Source organism: Planococcus citri, chromosome 3, assembly GCF_950023065.1.
Source record: "Planococcus citri chromosome 3, ihPlaCitr1.1, whole genome shotgun sequence".
In the NCBI taxonomy this organism is placed as follows: Eukaryota; Metazoa; Arthropoda; class Insecta; order Hemiptera; family Pseudococcidae; genus Planococcus; species Planococcus citri.
The window spans coordinates 76,054,042-76,073,377 of record NC_088679.1 but is presented as its reverse complement, the minus strand read 5'-3'; the positions used below and the strand labels follow the sequence as shown (position 1 = coordinate 76,073,377).

The window sequence follows — 19,336 nt, the reverse complement described above, 5'->3', positions numbered from 1 at the left end:
GACCTTATTATACAAAATATCGCCTCTTATAGAGTACATTTTAATAGCCGATTGTGAGGTTGATGACGTGTGTTTGGAGCGCGCCAAAGATATACGTAGACGTACAGGTAGATACATAATATAAGATTTTGTAAACGTATAATGTATAAATTATCTGTGCACTCTTCTCTTACTTTTATACTCTTATAGGTAGGTCTAGGTATGTACGAGTATATTCATAACACGCGCCTATACCTATCGGGCTAATTTAACGCGAGCTGTAATCATTGCGTTTAAAAAAGCTTCATTCTGCGATTACCTAACGTCCACGGTGAACCGATACGATGGAGAAAAAAGACCGAGAAGAATTAAATACTTATTATGAGCTGCCTTATATACTAGTGTGAAGCCTGAGGGCGAAATTGATTTAGAAATTACCCATTTCTTTATATGGCCTACTCTGGAGTAGCAGAATACTCTGGTTTGAGAGCTAAGGTCTCGTTCAAATCGAGTATTTCGGAAAAAGAAATGGTCCTTGAGTGAACTTTAGAAGAAAATTTGAATTAAAGTTGAATTATTACATATCAATTAAAAAATTGGTATAATTTTGGGTCCAAAATTTTGAAAAATTGAAGCAAATAATTTTCTTTGAAAATTTTGTCTCAATAATGTGATTCAAAAAAACAATACAAATTACTTCAGATGATGAAGAATAAGAGGGGAAAAGTCTGTATGAGTTAAAACAAAGAAAAGAAAAGGCAAAAAAACGAAATACAAAAAGCAAACAAAAAATAATTAAATGGACTATGGTCCCCCGAGATTATCCCGTCGACGCCCTACCAATCCTATACCCCTAGGTACCGGGCACGAGAATAGCCTAGAGACAGGAGCACCCTCACTCCATACCTACCTACCGAAGTAAGTAGGTACCAGGTTGTACAGGGTGGCCAGAAATATCGGGTACCCCTAAAAAAGTTTTTTAACTAAATACTTCGGTTGGTCACAGTGAATGATAATAATGATAACACATCATTGGTTGTTGTACTGGAGAGATAACATTCCACCAATCATATGCATCTATTTCACGTTGCCAACCTATATTTTTAATGAAAAACTTTCTTAGGGGTACCCGATATTTCTGGCCACCCTGTAATACCTAAGCCGTAGCTAATGGCTAGGTATTACGTGAGCTGTACATGCCACTTGTAAGCGCATATACAGACTTTTTTAGGAATTTATGCTGAAAAGGTTTTTTTTTAGCACCTGGAAAGCTTTTCGCAGAAACTCAAGAAATACTCGAGCCTGAGGGAAATTCCCCTCCCTCCATTCTGCACAGGCAAGCCTGGAAACTAATAAATGAAAGGTATTTGTACTCGTATTCAGGGCTAAGTATCAACTTGAGTGTTGGAGGTGAAATGAATAAAAACTATCTAAGGAAAAAAAATTGATAAGTAATGAAGCATTCTTCATTTTTTTTTTCATTTTGGAAATCAAAACTGACCACACACAATTGGTAAAAATCAAACTCAAATTTAAAAAAAAAACAAGACACTTAAGTACTTAGGCATTAAAATTCAAAATGCAATCATTTTTGAAAACTTGAACTATGGTACTCGAGATACTTGTAGTACATATTTGAGAAAAATTTTATTGGAATTTTAAGACTCACAACCCCCCCCCCCACCCCTAACCTCTTCTTAATGTTGGTTTTAATGACCAAAAAAATCCTGACAATTTTAGCCCTTCCTTGAAATTAAATCATACCAGAAAGCTCTTAAAGTTTGAAAACAAAAAACAGAAAAATTTTCATTTCTGAGTCAAGAGTTCTTCTTATTTATTTTTTTTTCAAGAAAAAATCTCCCTCAGTCGTCGCAGAAGCCACACTGTCTGGGGAGCAGATAGAGAATCTTTGCGAAAAATCTATGTCAACCATCTGCAATCAATAGTAGACTATAGATCCATCTTTTACAATATTTGAACTAGGAACTCAGGAACAGGGCGCTGGTGTGCCCATTGTTCTAGCTTCTTCAGACAGGGCTTTTCTTATCATGTTGGTTGTACGAGTTGAAAAAGAAAATATGATTCAGTCATAATTAGTATGCAATAATAATCGTAAAATTAACATACATCGAATTATTTTTTCAGTTTTAACCCTTGAAATTAATGCTTTTGTAAACACTGATAAGAAAAGCCCCGTCTGCTCACTAGCGCCATCTATGTGTGTGCCTGGTCCGAATACTGCTTCAAAAACTGACCTAATGAAATTAACTCCAATCACCAACCATGCATTACAATTACATTAGGAGCATTCCAAACCAGCCCATCAAACTTACTGAGGATTGTGGAATTACTTCTCTACAAGAAAGAAGAAACATTTAGCCCTAAAACAATATGTCAAAATTGCCAAAAATACTGGTCATATAAACCATTTCAAAACATTCCACTCTCACTTTCAACACAAATATGGCACATACAAACCATTTGGATAACAAAACAAAAGAGCTTATAGTTTCATTTGGACTTGATCCACTCAACATACCTCAGATTGAAAACCATTATAAACAGTATCAATTTATTATACCAACTAAAAATACTTCCTATAAGTAGATCAAATAGAAGGGAAGAAGTGATTCTAGCCAGAATTCGAATCGGACATACTGCATTGACACACAGATCACTCCTTCAAAAAATGTGACACATGAATGTGAATGTGACAATCCAACACATTATAGAACCATGTAAAGTACAGTAAAAATTGCTTATTATTATTATAAGGGTTAATGTTATAAATCACTTTATGTTATTAAAATCATCCGATCCCGATCTTTTATATCTCATTACATTGAAATTTCATCGGTAATTGTAATTAGAGCATCAGATAATGTTATAATTTTTAAGTGATTTTCAAGTGATTTTTAAGCGTTTTTCGCATTTTTCAGAGCTTGCAAACCAAAACCAAAATGGAAACCGAAACTGAAACTGAAACCAAAACCAAAACTGAAACCAAAACCGAAACTGAAACCCCCAAAAACCGATTAAAATTGCTCAAAACAGAAACCAAAACTGAAACCAGGAGCGTTATTTTCCCACAACTAAAACCAAAACCGAGAGTGTAACCCATTGAAAAGTGAATTGGTTTTCGTTTTGGAATTTTTCAGGTAATTAGCCTAATTAATATTGCATTTTTGGTAAAAATAAAGTAAAAACCGACGCTAAAGGTGAAAAAGCCTGGAAAATAAAAAAATTGACTAATTTGGCACTGCCAAAGTGCCGCTTTCTAGTCACATATGTACACAAAGTATTTGAAAAAGTGATCACTTTTGTGGCCTTCTTCCCTCTAAAAAATGGAGAAAAAAGGAAAACCCCAAAACCAAAACCAAAACCAATTCCTTTGAAATCAAACCCTTTAAGCAAAACCGGAATGAGAGAGATAATATTTTAAAAAACCTAAACCAAAACCAAAACCTTTACTTTTTCAAAAAACATGAAACCAAAACCAAAACTGAGAGTGATATCTATCTGGTTTTCAAGCCCTGGCATTTTTATGTAATTTTAAAATGTTTTCAACACTTTTTCACCCAGTTTTTGCCTAATTTTTTTGAAATTTCAGACTTTTTTCTGATTGACATCATTTTTTGATACTTTTTTAAAATAATTTTTTGAAGTTTCAACCTATTTTCAACACCTTTTCTCACAATTTTTGCGAAATTTTAGTTCAATGACTACATATTATTTAGTAAGAAATTGACCATATAGAAATTTTTGGAAAAAAATCACATTTTTGTTCAATCGGTTTGTGTTATAAGTCGCTTAATGACTGGGACAAACGTTATAACATTAAGCAAATTTTACTGTATAGTGTATATGAGAAAATCAGAAACCAAAGATGAAAAAGTAAAAAAATGAAATAAAATAAATTGAACCCTGTAACATTTTTTTTCATTTCAAAAAAGTTTTACTGAGCTCTATGTGATGAGGCCATATTGTATGCGGACTGTGGAGCTAAGAAAGTTTCTACTTGAAAATTTATCAAGTAAATATTTAGAACAATTCTAGCCAAAAATGAAAAAATTTCAAAAAAAACAACTTTTTAAAAATTTTTATGGGGCTTCTAACAAACATAAGGTACCATCATGGTTTGGAGGACCGAGAAAGATTTTTGACTGGAAACGAAAAATTTTCAAAACTTTTTAACACACCACATTTTTTGATCTATTTTCCAATTATTTGAGAGAGTTCTATTATAAAGGGACTTACATCTTTTGGGTGACCGATGAAGGCTTCTTGAAAATTGATACTACTTAAGAATTCTGATCCAGAAATGGAAAAATTTCAAAAAGTGTCTCCTTAATTCAATTATTGATTCTATTTTCTCTCATTTTTCCAATTTTGCAAGGAAATCAAAAATCTTGGGGAAGAATGATTGGGGGAGGGGGGAGGTCGTAAAAATGAGATTATTTAGGAGAGTTCTGATGCAAAAATGAAAGTTGTTTTGAATGAAGAGATTTTTCCCAATTTTTTTCAACTTCGAGGGTAGGAGAAGAGCTCCTTGCACCACTTTTTTTTTGCAGACTTGAAGGAAATCCAAAAAACAGGAAATCATTTCCTTTTTTCTTATAAAATCCAACAACGAGATAAGACGGGTTGGAGGGGGGAGGGGGGGTAAAAACAGAAACTTTAGAAAAAACAGACTCTTCAACAGAAATACATCTCATGATCATCAAACAGATATGTTGAAATAATAAGCAATACCTAAAAAATGAAAACATTTTCAAAAAATCGGGAAAATAAAGAATCAAATTGAAATAAATTTTTCAAAATTGTAAAGCTGAAAAAAAACTTGATGAAAATCTGATAAAATCTCGATGAAATGTCTAAAACGTGAGATTTTATCGCCGAAAACCAAAATTGTCATTCGATTACATAAATACGAGTAATAAAGTTTATGAAAAATAATCTAAAAAATTTTCAGTTCGTGATTCCGAACATTAGATTTTCATCAACTTGACTTTTTGTTTCCACGTGAATCTGTAAAATTGGCTATGGAAATCCGTATACTCGTTTTGAAAAATTCTCAACATTTCAAAGTGAGTGATGACTCATCAATTTTTTTTGAATATCACAGTCCTCGCATGAAAGTTTTTGAAATTTATCCCTTGCCAATTGACAAAAAATCCGAATAAAGATACTACAGTACGATTAATTTTCTTCCGAACGTTAAAGAGCCAGGACCATCGAAGGCCAAAGTGTTACACAATATTGTTAGAAAATGTCATTCGAGTGTTGCATTTTGGCAATGGCCACTCAAGTGTGTAATTTTATGATAATTTTTAGCTATTTTTGCGTCAAGTACACTGAACTTGATATGAAAGTGTGTAGGCCTATATGAAACATTTTTTTTTGTACCAGACAATTTGAGAGAAATCGACATGGAGGGGGGATCAAAAAATCAGAGAAAACTGCCAACAAATTCACGCACAAACACAATCAAATAATCCCTAATATCATTTTCGTCAAAAATCTATTCACAATCGAAAAAATAAAAATAAAAATAGGAAGTAATTAGATAAGAAAAAAACCATCCACGAGTTAATCATTATCGATAACAATCTTATCCCTACCCTCGCTCTCCCATTTTAGCCACATTCGTCTCTTATAAAGATACACGAGCTGATTAAAGGGGGAAATTCTCGCACTTGTACTGGTAATAGCGTTTGACCACAATTAACTCATCACGGCTTGGCGGCGGCCACTCGACCGGACACCATTAACGCTTCCGTTACAACAATGTATATTATGTACTCGCAACACCAGCGCAGATATAATATAAATGTATTTACACGAATAAGAAATAGAGAAGCGAAGAAAACAGCCAGCAGACAGAGCACGTGAGACAGAGACAGAATGAGTAAAAAAAAAAAAAAAGTAATAATAATTACAACACGCTACACATTCGAATAGGTATCTACAAAACGTTTTATAATCGTACAAAATCAGATAACTAGATTGTAAACAAAGTAAACGAACCGAGTAACCTGCTGAGAGAAAAATTAATACAAGGTAAACTTGAACCAGCAATCAGCTGTAATCGTTATTTTATTAGGTTTTTTTTTCGCTCGATAGAGGTACACGTACATAGAACACGGAGCCAATCGCCTCGTTCCTGTCCACGTCTTTGCGATGTTACTCAATTGCCGAATTAAATATTCAAAATACGACTCGATAAATATTTTTATTTGCGGTCATTTCGAAACTGTGGGGCGCTAAAAGCTGCACCATTTAATTTATTACCAAAATGTGTAAAAATTTCGCGTTTCTAGACGTTAAAAATTTCACCGCAGATAGCACGGATAAATTGAATACGGTAGTATCACATATTATGGGGATTTATGTAGGCGTACTCGGAAACCGCCTATTGCGAGGCATATTCGACCAGTGCAAGTTTCTCTTCAATCTTCGTAAATCTTATCGACATGTAAATTTTCCAATTTCTCACATTAGCCAAAGTTATTATCATCGTACGAGTATTATCACCTCAATATACTCGTAGTACTATGAACAACGGAACTTCTTCTATATAGGTAGAGGTACCTACCTAGGTTTAGGTGTACTTTTTCGGCCATCTAATAAGCCCCGCTAAAGGTTAAGGTTATCTTACGATCACGTACGAGCATTTGAGAAAATTGACCGACAGCTGTTGAAACTTCGACTAGTTCGATTATCGAATATACGAATCTCAGGTCACGATTTTTGATCGCAGACTCGGTTCACGCGCGCCTCTACCATCGACTAATGTTGTTCACGAAAGTCTATACCTCGCGATCTCGTAATTGCGATAATACGAAAATTTTTATACAGTAGTAATTTTCTGATGCTGGAGTAGCTGGTATATTGGATGCTGGCTGGGTGCTGGATACTGGATGTTGATGTTGTTGTATCGATTAGACATATTGAATGCGAAATATGATTTTGAAGAAAAAAAAAATCGTGATTAATGAAATGAAAATTACGCGTTTGATCGCACATGAGAGGTGAGGAAGGGTAGAGTACGCGTGCACGTTACGTAAACTGATACGTGCAACGTGCATATTGTATACAGGGTGTCTCTGTCTAGATGCAAGTTGATGAATACGAGACTATCGATGAATCAATACCTAACCTACACGTTCGCTTGTCAGCAATCAAAGCGAAAATTTTTGGTACCTACACTTTGTTTCCCAAGAGTGGACTAAAATCATGAACATGCGAGGAAAAATCAAAAGGAATACGTTCCGAATTCTATCAAAAATTTCATACTCGAAATCACTGAACAAAAATACTTTAAAACAACTTCAAAATCAGGTCTATTTCGTTTTTTGATAGAAAAGAAGCAGGTCATTCAAGCCAGCAGAAGCGACGAGAGCAATCAGTGCAAATTACAAAAAAAAATATCAATCCCCTAAAATACGAAGAATGTTTCCTCATTTTGTAATAAATGTGTCATTGATTAATTTATAAAACTTGAGAAATTGGAAAAATCTGTCCGAAAAAATTGGTAAGAATCAAGAAAAATCATTTCAATGAATGACTGGGCAAGTGGGCACCCAGTTTTATTATAGAAAATTTTCAAATTTTTTCATCTCAAACAATAAATTGATTCCTGGGGAAAATGTGTGAATCCTGAAAAGAAAATGAAAAATAAAAAAATTAAATCTGTAAAAAAATTTCTCGCACGTCGAGTCTGACTTTTTTCATCCTAAAAGTATATTATTTTTTAAAAAATATTCTGAGCTTATTAGTTTAGAATGTTGAACTTGAATCGAATCTTGTGGAGTAAATTTTTTTTCGATTTTTTTTATCATAAAAAGTGTTTTTTTTTCTCATTTAAAACCATCAGTTCTATGAAAAAAGTAAAGAGAAACGAAATTCTAGAGCAGAAAGTTTCCTGACCACTGAAGTTTGATTAATAATTTCCATTGGTAAGCTTCGCTTTTGAGATATATATTTTGAGCAATATTTTAAATGTTGAATTTCGAATCAAATTTTGCAACAAAACTTTACACTTTAGTTTGGTTTTTTCACCACAAAAAAACATTTTTTTAGGAAAACAATTTGAGAAATGATTTTACAAAAAAAAAATAAATCAAATTGAATCAAATTGTAGAACATAAAAAATTCCTACCTTTAAAGTACGATGAATTTTTCTAATAGGCAGCAGTTTTTTTTATATCTATGTTTTCAGTAAAAATTGAAAAGTTCAACTCGAATCGAGTGTTACGATTGGAATTTCGGAACTTTTTTCCACCGAAAAATTAATTTTGTGAAAAATGAAGGATTCTGTGAAAAAAATAATTCAAACAATAGATCAAAATATTTTTTCGAATTTGGTTTTTGGCGAAAAAGTCTCATTATTCACAGACATTTTATCGAGATATTTTTATCACATTTTCATTAATTTCGTGTTTTTTCAAATTTACAATTTTGAAAAAAATATTTGTTTATTTCAATTTGATTCTTTGTTTTGATGATTTTTCAAAAATGTTTTCATTTTGTCGGCGTTTGTTTTTTATTTCAAAATTCTTGCTTAGTTTTTCTTTTTTTTTTGTGAATGAACTTTTGTACTCGTATTTCAATATTATATCTGTTTGAATGGTAATAAAAAAAACTTGTCAAAGTGGCTCTTTTTTTTTTGAAGATTTGCTTATTACGTCTCACCCCCTCCCATCAGGTTGTTGGATTTTATAAGACAATAATTTCCGAGTTGGGGGGGGGGATTTCCTTCAAGAACGCAAAATAAGTTATGCTGGTAGCGCCCCCCCCCCAGTTGAAAAAAATGTATGAAAATCACTTCATTCATTCATAACTTTCATTTCTGCATCAGAATTCTTCTAAATAGCCCCATTTTTAAGAAAAATAAATCTCCATCGCTGCTCCCCCAGCTCTTTTGATTTCCTTGCAAGATTGGAAAAAACTAGGAAAAATAATTATAAAATTGAATTATTATAGGAAAAATTTTCGACAACTTCGGGGGCGGGGGGAGGGGTCATTAAAAGTAATTCTGTAACGAGAATGGGAAATTTCCAACATTTTTTTCCGATTTTGATTCGATTCATTCTTTTTTTCATCTTTTTAAATGTTTGCGTGCTTCATTCAAAGTTATCAAATTAGTTTAGGGATGGCCCAGGGAGGGTTTTTCTAGAAAAAAAAGGATTATTCAGAAGAATTTTGACAAGGAAATGAATTTTTCTGATTTTTATTTTCAAACTTTGGGAGCTTCCCGTTACGACTTAATTTCAAGGAAGGGCTAAGATTTTCAGGATTCTTTGTCGTCAAAAGCAACGGTTGGTGGAGGGGGGGGGGATTGTGAGCCAGAAAATTGCAAAAAAAAATTCTCAAATATTTACAATCATCTCGAGTACATAGTTCAAGTTTTCAAAAATGATTGGATTTTGAATTTAGTCCTCAATACAATACGTGATGTGTCTTGTTTTTTTAATTTTAATTTGATTTTTACCAATTGTGGTCAGTTCTGATTCCAGAATGAGAAAAAAATCAAGAAGAAGAGAAGCATAATCGTAGAGCATGAAATTTCTCATCTTTGGCGAATGATTAATTTTTTTTTAGTTGTTCTCAGCTGCCCTGGTTTTTGGGATATTTTAAGCGAAAGTTGGAAAATTCAACTTTTAAGTATCGATCGCTTGTGATGGCGAATTTGAATTTTTCTCAAAATGTTCCAACTTGATAACTAAATTTGTTGAAAAAAATAATCATTTGTGATGAAACTTAAAACGATTTTTAAATAAAAATTATCATCCAAACAATCTCCTTTTTTTTGGAAAGGATAAACAAAAACTTTTGAGAGAAATTGAAATATTTTTTGGAAATAAAAATGTATTGATTGATTGATTGAAATGAAGCAAAACAAAACATTATAGCGTTAAATTTTCCATCTGTACAAGTTTTTCGTAGGAAATTTGTTCTTGAGATATATTCTAACAAAAGTAATAACATAAAAAGCTGAATTTCATTGGACCATTTTCTATAGGCACCTTGCCTTGGTGAGCCTACATAAGCCTAAATTTTTTTTGAAGAATTGAGCGATTTACACAAAATTCATCTGCGAGGCACTTAGGGCCTCCAAACACCGCTCAAAGAAGTCAAAAATCCAATTTCCAAGTCGAAGAATAGTAAAAGGAGTCGAGAATTTTGTATTAAAAAAAATATTAGTACATTCGCAATTTTTTTTTTTTTTTTTTTTGATTTCAAGCCAAAAACTCGAAGATTTTGTTTTTGAAATTCGGTACAAATTTTTACTCACAGGTTTTACGGTGTTAAATGCTAATTAAGTAAAAATGTGGAAAAAATCGCAATTTTCATTTTTGAATGGTTCATGGTAAAATTAAAAAGCCATGGGTACTTTGTGATTGTATAAAAGCCCCTGGTTCATTTGGAAATGAGTGACTTCCTCTATTTACCCATTAAATACTCATTCAAGAAATTGAAAAAAAAGTAGAATCTGAAATAAACCAACTCCATCCGATTCCATCAACTCAAAGTCTCAAAAAACTGAAAAACCCACAACCCTTCTCAAATAAACCCCAAACCACACACACAAATCCATCACATTTAAGTAAACCTATAACCTAACATAGCATATATTTCACAACATGAATGAAAGGTGCTCGAGTTAACTAGCTCCCACAGCACGTACTCGCATTTATACAGTATAGGCATATAGCAGGCATCGGTTAAAAGAAATACCATTCAAGTCGCGGACGGTATTTCCGCAAAACTACATTCTTATATCCGATCAACGAGCCAATAAAAAATTGAAATCTCGTCGTATCGTCGTCGTATCCTTCCATTCCATAACTAGTTATATAGGCTAATAAAATATAACAGTTGTTGGTATATCTACCGCCTAGATTTATAGGTATATATCGTTGTTTAGGTACTTTATAGCTTACGTATGTACAATACAAAAGAAGCTATCTTATCTATGGGCGCTCGTCGTCGTCGTTCGTACATCGAGCAAAAATCTCGTTATTTTTAATTAAAAGCACGCTTATCCTTCTAGATATACTCTTAGGTACACATCCTACGAGATATCGATACGTGTATACTGTATATGCCTTTTGCGTATATTGCAAATTGTGCGAATATCTTAAAAATTGCGACGTTATTACTACACGAGTAGATATTATTAGTGTTGTATGCTAAACTATCTCTCTCCTTACAGCGAGAGAGGCGAAAATTAATCGACGATTATAGCATCGAATGAGACACGCGAAGAGAAGATTGCGATTAATTTTTGAAATTTATACGAATCGTTCACATACTTTTGGAAAAATGCTCCGCACGTGAACTGATAGCAGAAGGAAGAAATTTTCACCAACGATAACGTCTTCTTCGTCTCTATACAGGCTCGTATATGCACGAGATGTTTTTCTCCCGAGTTAATTAAAAATGTTTACTTAATTATGAAAATATTATTAGCTTCTTACTCGTGTATTTAATTGGCACTATTTTAAAGAAATATTTCAAACATGTCGAGAATTCGCGCGCCCGAGTTATTCGTTGTAACGCCGTTTTATATAAAACTACGTTTCGAAATTCTTCGTAGTAGATGTAGACGAGATGCTCGCGTCTTTATCATATCTACGCTAATGCTGCAGAATTGGAAAAAAACCACCCTTGTCTTACTCATACCCCTTTTCTTATAACGACGAGCGACGCGGTGATTTCAAATGAGAAAATATTTATACACGCGTGCCTGCCTATAGATGAACAGGAAGTTGGTGTATTAGGGATAGGGACACTGGGACAGGGTGTTAGGTAAGTCGAGAGTGAATTTAGATGGATTTTCGTGTAGATTGGGCGACAGAAGTGGTGAAGATGATTGTGTTTATTATTTTAGCATGTGTAAAATGAAATGGCGAGAAGAAGAGAGGGTGAAAGATATCGTTACAAAAGTATTCGCAAATAAAACTTAATTGATTATAATTTTAAGTCACTCCTAGGATTTTACAGGTTTAAGAAAAATCCCACATCGAGACCTTTTGAATGCAATTCTAAACCAACAAATTAGGATTTGCCATTCTTGTAATTTATTCGATTGATTTAAATCTACGAAAAATAAGCCTCAGAACTCGAGGTAAATTGAAATTTATTATGATCATAAAAAATGACTTGAGAAGTTTTAGTTGCGTTCCTTTTCTACCAACCTGATTTATTTCTCAAAACGTATTTGAAAAAAAATTTTATCCAAATTTTTTCTTTTGGATGGTTGAATGAACTTTAAAACGTCAGAAACATTTCAACATGATTGAGGGCCATATCACAGAACACAACTTATGCTTGACTCAACTATGAGATTTTCTCAAGTCATAAGTAAAATTTGCTATCATAGAACAAAAGTAAACAAAAGTTGAGTTGAAGTTTTTCTTTTACTGGTATCATAAAACAAATGTAAGTTTTCTATATCATGCTATGTTGCCAATAACAATAAAGCTGCAAGATCCTGTAAGAACCAATCAAATTGCTAATAAATGGAAAAATTTTGTATAATCTGTGGGCAATTCCAAAAAAATAAAATTGTTTATTTTTGTTTACACGAGTAATCAACTCGTAGCTCACGTAACTGTCATGGGTCGTCGAATTATAAGCGTTTTCGACAATGTTTTCTTCTTTTCCTTTTCTGATTTTACGAGATAATTTCAAATTTATGCGAAAACGTTGCTACTTGTTTGATACTTAATGAGAGACTATGAAAGAGTGAAAAATAATTTAGAAATGTTGCCGTGATAAACTGAGAAATCATAAATGATAGTGAAATTACGAATCATGAAAAATGGGCAAACAATAAGATGAATGAAAAATACTCAAAAAATGAAAATAAATGTCAAATAATGTACTCGTATTTGTTTTGTATGTACACTGGATTATCGCGAGATATATTCCTACCGTACGATTGTATCATCTATTATTATCTTCAAATTGGTCAGTTTAGCAGTTCAGATATCCGATGAAAATTGTATGCATAGAAAACAATTCAGCATAACATTTCACCTAATAAATTCACTATTTATTATGCAGTTAATTTATTTTTTAAAAAAAGAAACACCCCTGAAAAATAATAAAGTAACTACAAAACGTATTTTTATTGTAAACATTTTGCTCAAGCTGAGCTTAAGACGTCAAATTTGACCTCTCAAGTTTTTTGTTTACAAAACAGTTTTCAAGTTGGAAAAAATCCATCTATGATACAAAAATTTGCTTAAGCAGCCATGTAAGTCTGAAAGTAAGCATAAGTAACGTTCTGTGATATGGCCCTGAAAATCACCTTCACAAATTTTTACTCACTCAATTAAAATAATATACAAAGGCCACTCAATAAGTAAGTTTCCCATGCTTGCAAAACATTCTACCTACATGTCATCAAAATGAAAAACTAAATACACCATTGGAAAGAGGAGGTCTTAATGTAACTTTCAATGTATTCACCTAACAGATTGATGCATTTGTTCGGCCGTGGCACAAGATTGTAAATTGCGCGTTCCAAAATTTCCCGTCCAACTTGCACAATTTACTTCTTCACAACAAGTTTGATTTCTTCGTTTTTTGTTTTGAAAGTCAATTTCGATTGACCAAAAATTGAAAAATCACCCAATGAAACAGAGGGGCTGTTGATTGGGTGGTTAATCGTTTACCAAATTCCCATTTAAAAATTTTGAATATGCCCTGCATTTTGTTGGCGATATGAGGCTTGGCGTTGTCCAGATGGAGAACTAATTTTTGGGTCATGTTATTTGTTTCGAATTGCTCTATTGAGTTTCATCAAGTTTTCCAGGTATCAAACTTCATTTATGGTGGTCCCTTTTGGAAAAATTCGATCGGGGACTTGCTCAAAGGGTAAAAAACTCGATCACACTCCTCAGCTTCATCTTGGACGGAGGTTCGCCCGTCGTTGTCATGATTATGCACCTATGAAACACGAAAAATGCAACCGATTCCAACGAAACTTTCACGAAATACTAACCACAGTATCACTGATCCGTGGTAAAAATGTCAGCGCGATCAGTGCAAACCAACCCCGAAAAACGAGCATGGTAAACTTACTTATTGAGTGGCCTTTGTATTTATTACCTAAAACTGTATTAAAATCAAAAATGAGTTGGAAAAGGGCTTGAAAATTGTCAACAAAATGTAAAAAAATGCTCTAAAAATTATTAAAATGGCGCAAAAAATCAACAAAGCACTATTTGAATTTGTTGGAATAAAATATACTAAGCTCAAACTACGAAAATGCGACAAAAATATTTTATAATATCGTCAACATTGATTTTAAAAAATTGTTCAAGTTGTTAAACTGTTATAAAAAATTAAATAAAGAATGGTAGATAAGAAAAACTTCTTTGAGAATGATATGAAAAAAAGTTGAAATTGAAATTCCTCAAAACGTGATCAAAATCTATGAAAACATCGTCAATATTTTTGAAATGCAATAACCATCAAATGGTTTTAAAAGCGTGTACCAATAACTGTTGAAATGCAACAAAAGAGTTGAAAAATGATGGAAAATCAACCCGGTTTGGTTCAACAGAAGAGTCACAAGGCTCACAAAAATGAAATAAAATTTTGATGAAAGATTTCTTCAAAAGATGTGATGAGAATTTTTGAAAAATTTCCGGATAGGGAAAGATTATAGCGATAAAAATCATCAAATCACCATAAAAATTGAGGAATTTTTAAATCCATTTGAGCAACGGTCAATATTTTACGTATACTTTTGCTCAGATTTGCAATAAAAAATATTTTTTTAAATTTTCAAGGCATCAATATCTAAGTATGTACATTGTACATATTGTGAAACTTCAACATTTTCAGCAACTTTTTTTCACAAATCTTTTTGAACAATGATTAGGAATAGGATAGGTAAGTATTTGAAGCAATTTTCAAGAAATTCTGGGCACATTTTGTTGAATAAATTTCTCTTTTTCCTGCTAAACTTGAATTGAAATCTACACACAAAACGTCAAAAATTTCATGCTTTACAATTCTGTGTCGTTTCTCCTCAAATTTTGTTTCAAGAGTATTAATTTTTCCAAAAATTGATTTTATGCATGTGAAAAAATCTTTATAAAAAAATATCAAATTTTTTCTATTAAAATTCAATAAAAGTTGAAGTTTTTTACTTTGGTCTGAAATGTTTCAAAAACAAAGCCTACCGAGAAAAATTATTTTTGTACAAAAGATGAGAAATTTTATTTTTTATAATTTTATTTTTCTTTATATTTTTTTGAATGACAATAAAATTCTTCAATTATTCCTGAAAACTGATCGAAAAAATCAAAAAAAAGCTACAAAAATTCTTACCTCAAAATTTGATTCGTTCGATTTTCAACTTTTACTCGAAAAATCTCAAATACAAAACTTGAAATGAAAAATTGACAACGCTCTTCAAGAGGGAAATTTTGAGCTCTAGTTTCATCCCCCTCCTTAAAATGACCTTTTGTGATGGAAAAATCGCAAAAAAATGTCAAATTTTACTTCATAATTCCTTTCAAAGTTCAACTTTTGTATTTTATGTAAGTAGCTTGAAATATTCAAACTTTGCTATAAGGAAAGTTTATTATCTCGCACAAAAGATGGAAAATTTTATAAAAACTAGGTAATTTTATTTCTCTCCACTTTTTTCGCTAGATGCTTACCTATACTTTATTTTTCTCAAACATTAATTTTTCCTGATGAAAAAATCAATAAAGAAAAATACAAAATTCGATTCAAGTTGAATCATCTCTCAAAAGCAAAATCTGCTAAGGAAAGTCAATGTCACTCAAAATGCGTGAAATTTCGATCACTACAATTTCATTTCTCTCAATTTTTTTCAAGAATTTTTTGTTTTTCTCCAAAATTGATTTTTTTTATGGAAAAATCGAAATGAATCGTAAATTTTTATCGCATAAAATTCTATTTTTAAATTCAACATTACAATAATTCACATCTTGAAAGCAAAACCTACCAAAAAAATCTAATCTCACTCAATAGGTCGAAGATTTTGTAGTTTACAGTTTTATTTTCCTTCATTTCTTCCATAAAACTCGCTGGTTTTCCAAAAAATTGGATTTTTTTGCGATTGAAAAAAGAAACACCCAAGTTTTAAATTTTTCATCACAAAATTCGATTCAAATTCAACATTTCAATTTTTGCTCAAAAGTTCAAAACATTTCCAGAAAACACTGATAACAAAGTTTGCCAATAAAAATTAATCAAGCCCAACAGATGAAGAATTTTGTGGTGTAAAATTTTCTCGCTCTTTGTTTTTTTTCAAAGAACCCTCTATTTTTTGAAAAGTTTATTTTTGTAATGAAAAAAAAAACAAAAAATTGCGAACTTTTCTTCTTAAAATTTGATTCATTTTCAGCTTTCCAACTTCAGTTCAAAACGTCTAAAAAGAATCTCTCCAGAAAAAAAATCACATTTGACACATGGAAAATTTTATGTATCGGCAATTTTTTTTTATTCATTTTCATTCGTAAATTTCCACAACTGTATTATTATAAAGCCGCAATTCACTCTGCAAACTAATTTCAGTACGTTATAAAGTCGACTGCAGATGGATTTCAAATCGTTTTGAATCCTCCAGCAACTTTTTGAAAATTCTAGAAGTCTCCAGCAGATTTTTGAAACTTAAAATTTACCCAAAATTTTCAGTTTTCTCCAAAAAAAAAAAAAAAACAAAAAACAAAACAAACGTGGTTCGAGACAAAAAATTAGAATTTTACCCATTTTATTTCACAACAAAGCAGTAAGTCCAGCCTTTCACAGAAAAACGAAATTCTTCTAATCGTAATTTCTCAGATCTCTCAAAATCATTATAACTGCAGAAAAAAATCACGGAATTGTTGGAAGAGGGGGGGGGGGGGTTTGAAATGGTTTCAAACGTCATCAGCAGTGTTTATCAATTAATCTACTCTCTAAATTTGAAACAGTGAAATTTCACTGCTTAACAGTCACAACATTTTGCCTTTTCAAAAGCAGTAGTTTTTTACTGTTAAGCAATGAAAAATCTACTGAATTGGTCAGTAAAAAATCATTTTGACTGACCAATTCAGTAGACTGTCTACTGTTTTACAGTGAAAAACTACTGCTTTTGAAAAGGCAAAATGTCGTGACTGCTAAGCAGTGAAATTTCACTGTTTCAAATTTAGAGAGTATAAATAATTGGGAAAGGGGCTTAAGGGTGACTCTATAATAAGTTTCGAAACTTCGAACTTCATCACTCGTAATACATAGCTTCATCGTTTCATTTTTAGAATTTTTTGAAATTGAAGAGAGGGGTTAGATGCACTCAACATTTTGAAAATTAGCACATACCTACTTCAGTTATTTTCAAACATTTTGCCATCACACTAACTTTTTTTTCTTCGACTCAAAAACTAAAAAAACGTAAGTATAAAAAATGAATCTTGGAAAAAAATATCAACCCCCATGAGACCTCCTGATGGACCTGATTCGATCAACTATCCGACAAAAAAATCGAAATGGATTATCCAGGGACAATGGAAAGATGGGGGGGGGAGGTTGAGTAGGCAAAATCACAAAACATAAAAAATCAGTGGGTAATAATTTCTTTTCAAATATTTTACTCTAGGTACGACTTTTTTAGCTCTTAAAAAATTGTACGAATCTCTAAAAAATGTTGAGAAAATTCGGAAGCCTTTAAACTTCCCGCCCTAAGCTCATTTCAAGTCTCTCATTGGTGAATGTTCAATGTTTTCTAAAACCTTTAGGGCACAAAAGTCATAAACTTTCTTTCCAAATGCGCCTCTATGAAGATAAAAGACAGTTTTCTCACGAAATCAAGATACAATTTGCATACGCATGAGGTACCTGTACCTATACAACGAGTATCTTGAAACAAAATCATGTTCTCAAGGCTTCCTAAATCTTTCACTGCAGTTGATGTGGGCATCTTGGGCAATATTTCGGAAACAAATCTTTACAACGATTCTCGCACGTAGGTTTCGACATTTACGACCATTTTCAGCGCAATATTCATTCATTCATAACTTACAAACCATAGGTATGTAATATATTATCTCATTAGGCCTAAAAACCGAACATCGATCGTCAGACACTCGGTTCTTAATCTAAAATAGGTAATTTTACGACGACTACGATCGACCAGAAAAATAAGTCGAACCATTTGGCTATTTGAAAAATTTACGACTTCGGTAGGCGCAACAATATTCTGTACGAGTATAAAAAACCATCTCTGGCAACTTACCACGTGTATGGAATCTGCGGTATCTGCCCGTCTGAGCGCGTCATGTCTCTGTCCAGCGGACACGGCGGCTACCGTCAGCTGATTGTAGTGAGCGGCGACTTGAGCACTTTGATGCAGACTGTTAAGCGTTTGAGAGTACGGATCGCTGAGGTAATCCATGGTCGATGGTGAGGTCGCGGTGGATGATTGGTGATGCTGGTGATGGTGGCTGGGTGGAAATGGTGGCGGAAAATAAGGTGGTTGGAAGTCTTGGTGGTGAGTGGCGGCCATAGCGCTTCCTCCGCTGCCTGGTCCGCTGTTGGTCGGCGTCGTGTTTCGGTGGTGATGGTGGTGATGGTGAGGACTGAACGGCGACGATCCACCGCCTGTGCTACCTGATCCAATAGAAGATATACCTCCATGGCCGGTTAAACGATCCTGCGAAAGAAAAAAATTCTCAAATTTAGTCCAACAGTTCATCATCATCATACACTATAGGTATACGATGGAATAGAAAGTGCCCATTGCCCAGGTCTATATTGAGCTAATTCTCCTCTCATTAGCTTATCGTGAGACTCTCGAGTACATTTATTTTACAGATTACTTCATATAGGTAGGTATAGGTAGCTCTTGAAAGAGACTCACACATACAGAGAGTATACATATAGAGAGGTATGTAGGCGACACTTGCACAAACTCACGTCGTCGCCATTTTTCCACAACAACGTCTATTGAAATACATAAGCTATCTCTCTATATTATTATGCACCTACAAAATATACCTATGGGTGCTCTTATATATATATCCTATTGAATTTCAATACAATTAACTAATTACAATCTTGACGTCGCATATTTCTCACCATCTCTCTGCTTTTTATTCATTATTGAATACGATATACTCGACGACGACCACAGCAACCGAACTGCTACCAATAGGCCGCCGCCGACAGGCTACATAAATACAATATATCAATAAAACAAATAACGCCCGCAACTAATAAATTATAAAAAAATACTCTCATGAAGCCAATACGTATTATCTATTAAATCCATCCTCTCCACCGTAGCCTTAGTATAGGCTAATTTATTGCGTAAATAAAACTCTCT

The 19,336-nt window shown here is 32.9% G+C and overlaps 1 protein-coding gene across 7 annotated transcripts in view; it reads right to left on the bottom strand.

Annotated features, from left to right (window-relative positions):
- Positions 1–19,336, bottom strand: part of TfAP-2 (transcription factor AP-2) — a 245,737-nt gene that overhangs the window by 48,915 nt on the left and 177,486 nt on the right. For all 7 annotated transcript variants that reach the window (XM_065355284.1, XM_065355285.1, XM_065355283.1 and 4 more), the window contains one exon: positions 18,248–18,664. In XM_065355284.1, the coding sequence (XP_065211356.1) occupies positions 18,248–18,664 (417 nt within the window). The remainder of the gene's footprint in view (positions 1–18,247; positions 18,665–19,336) is intronic.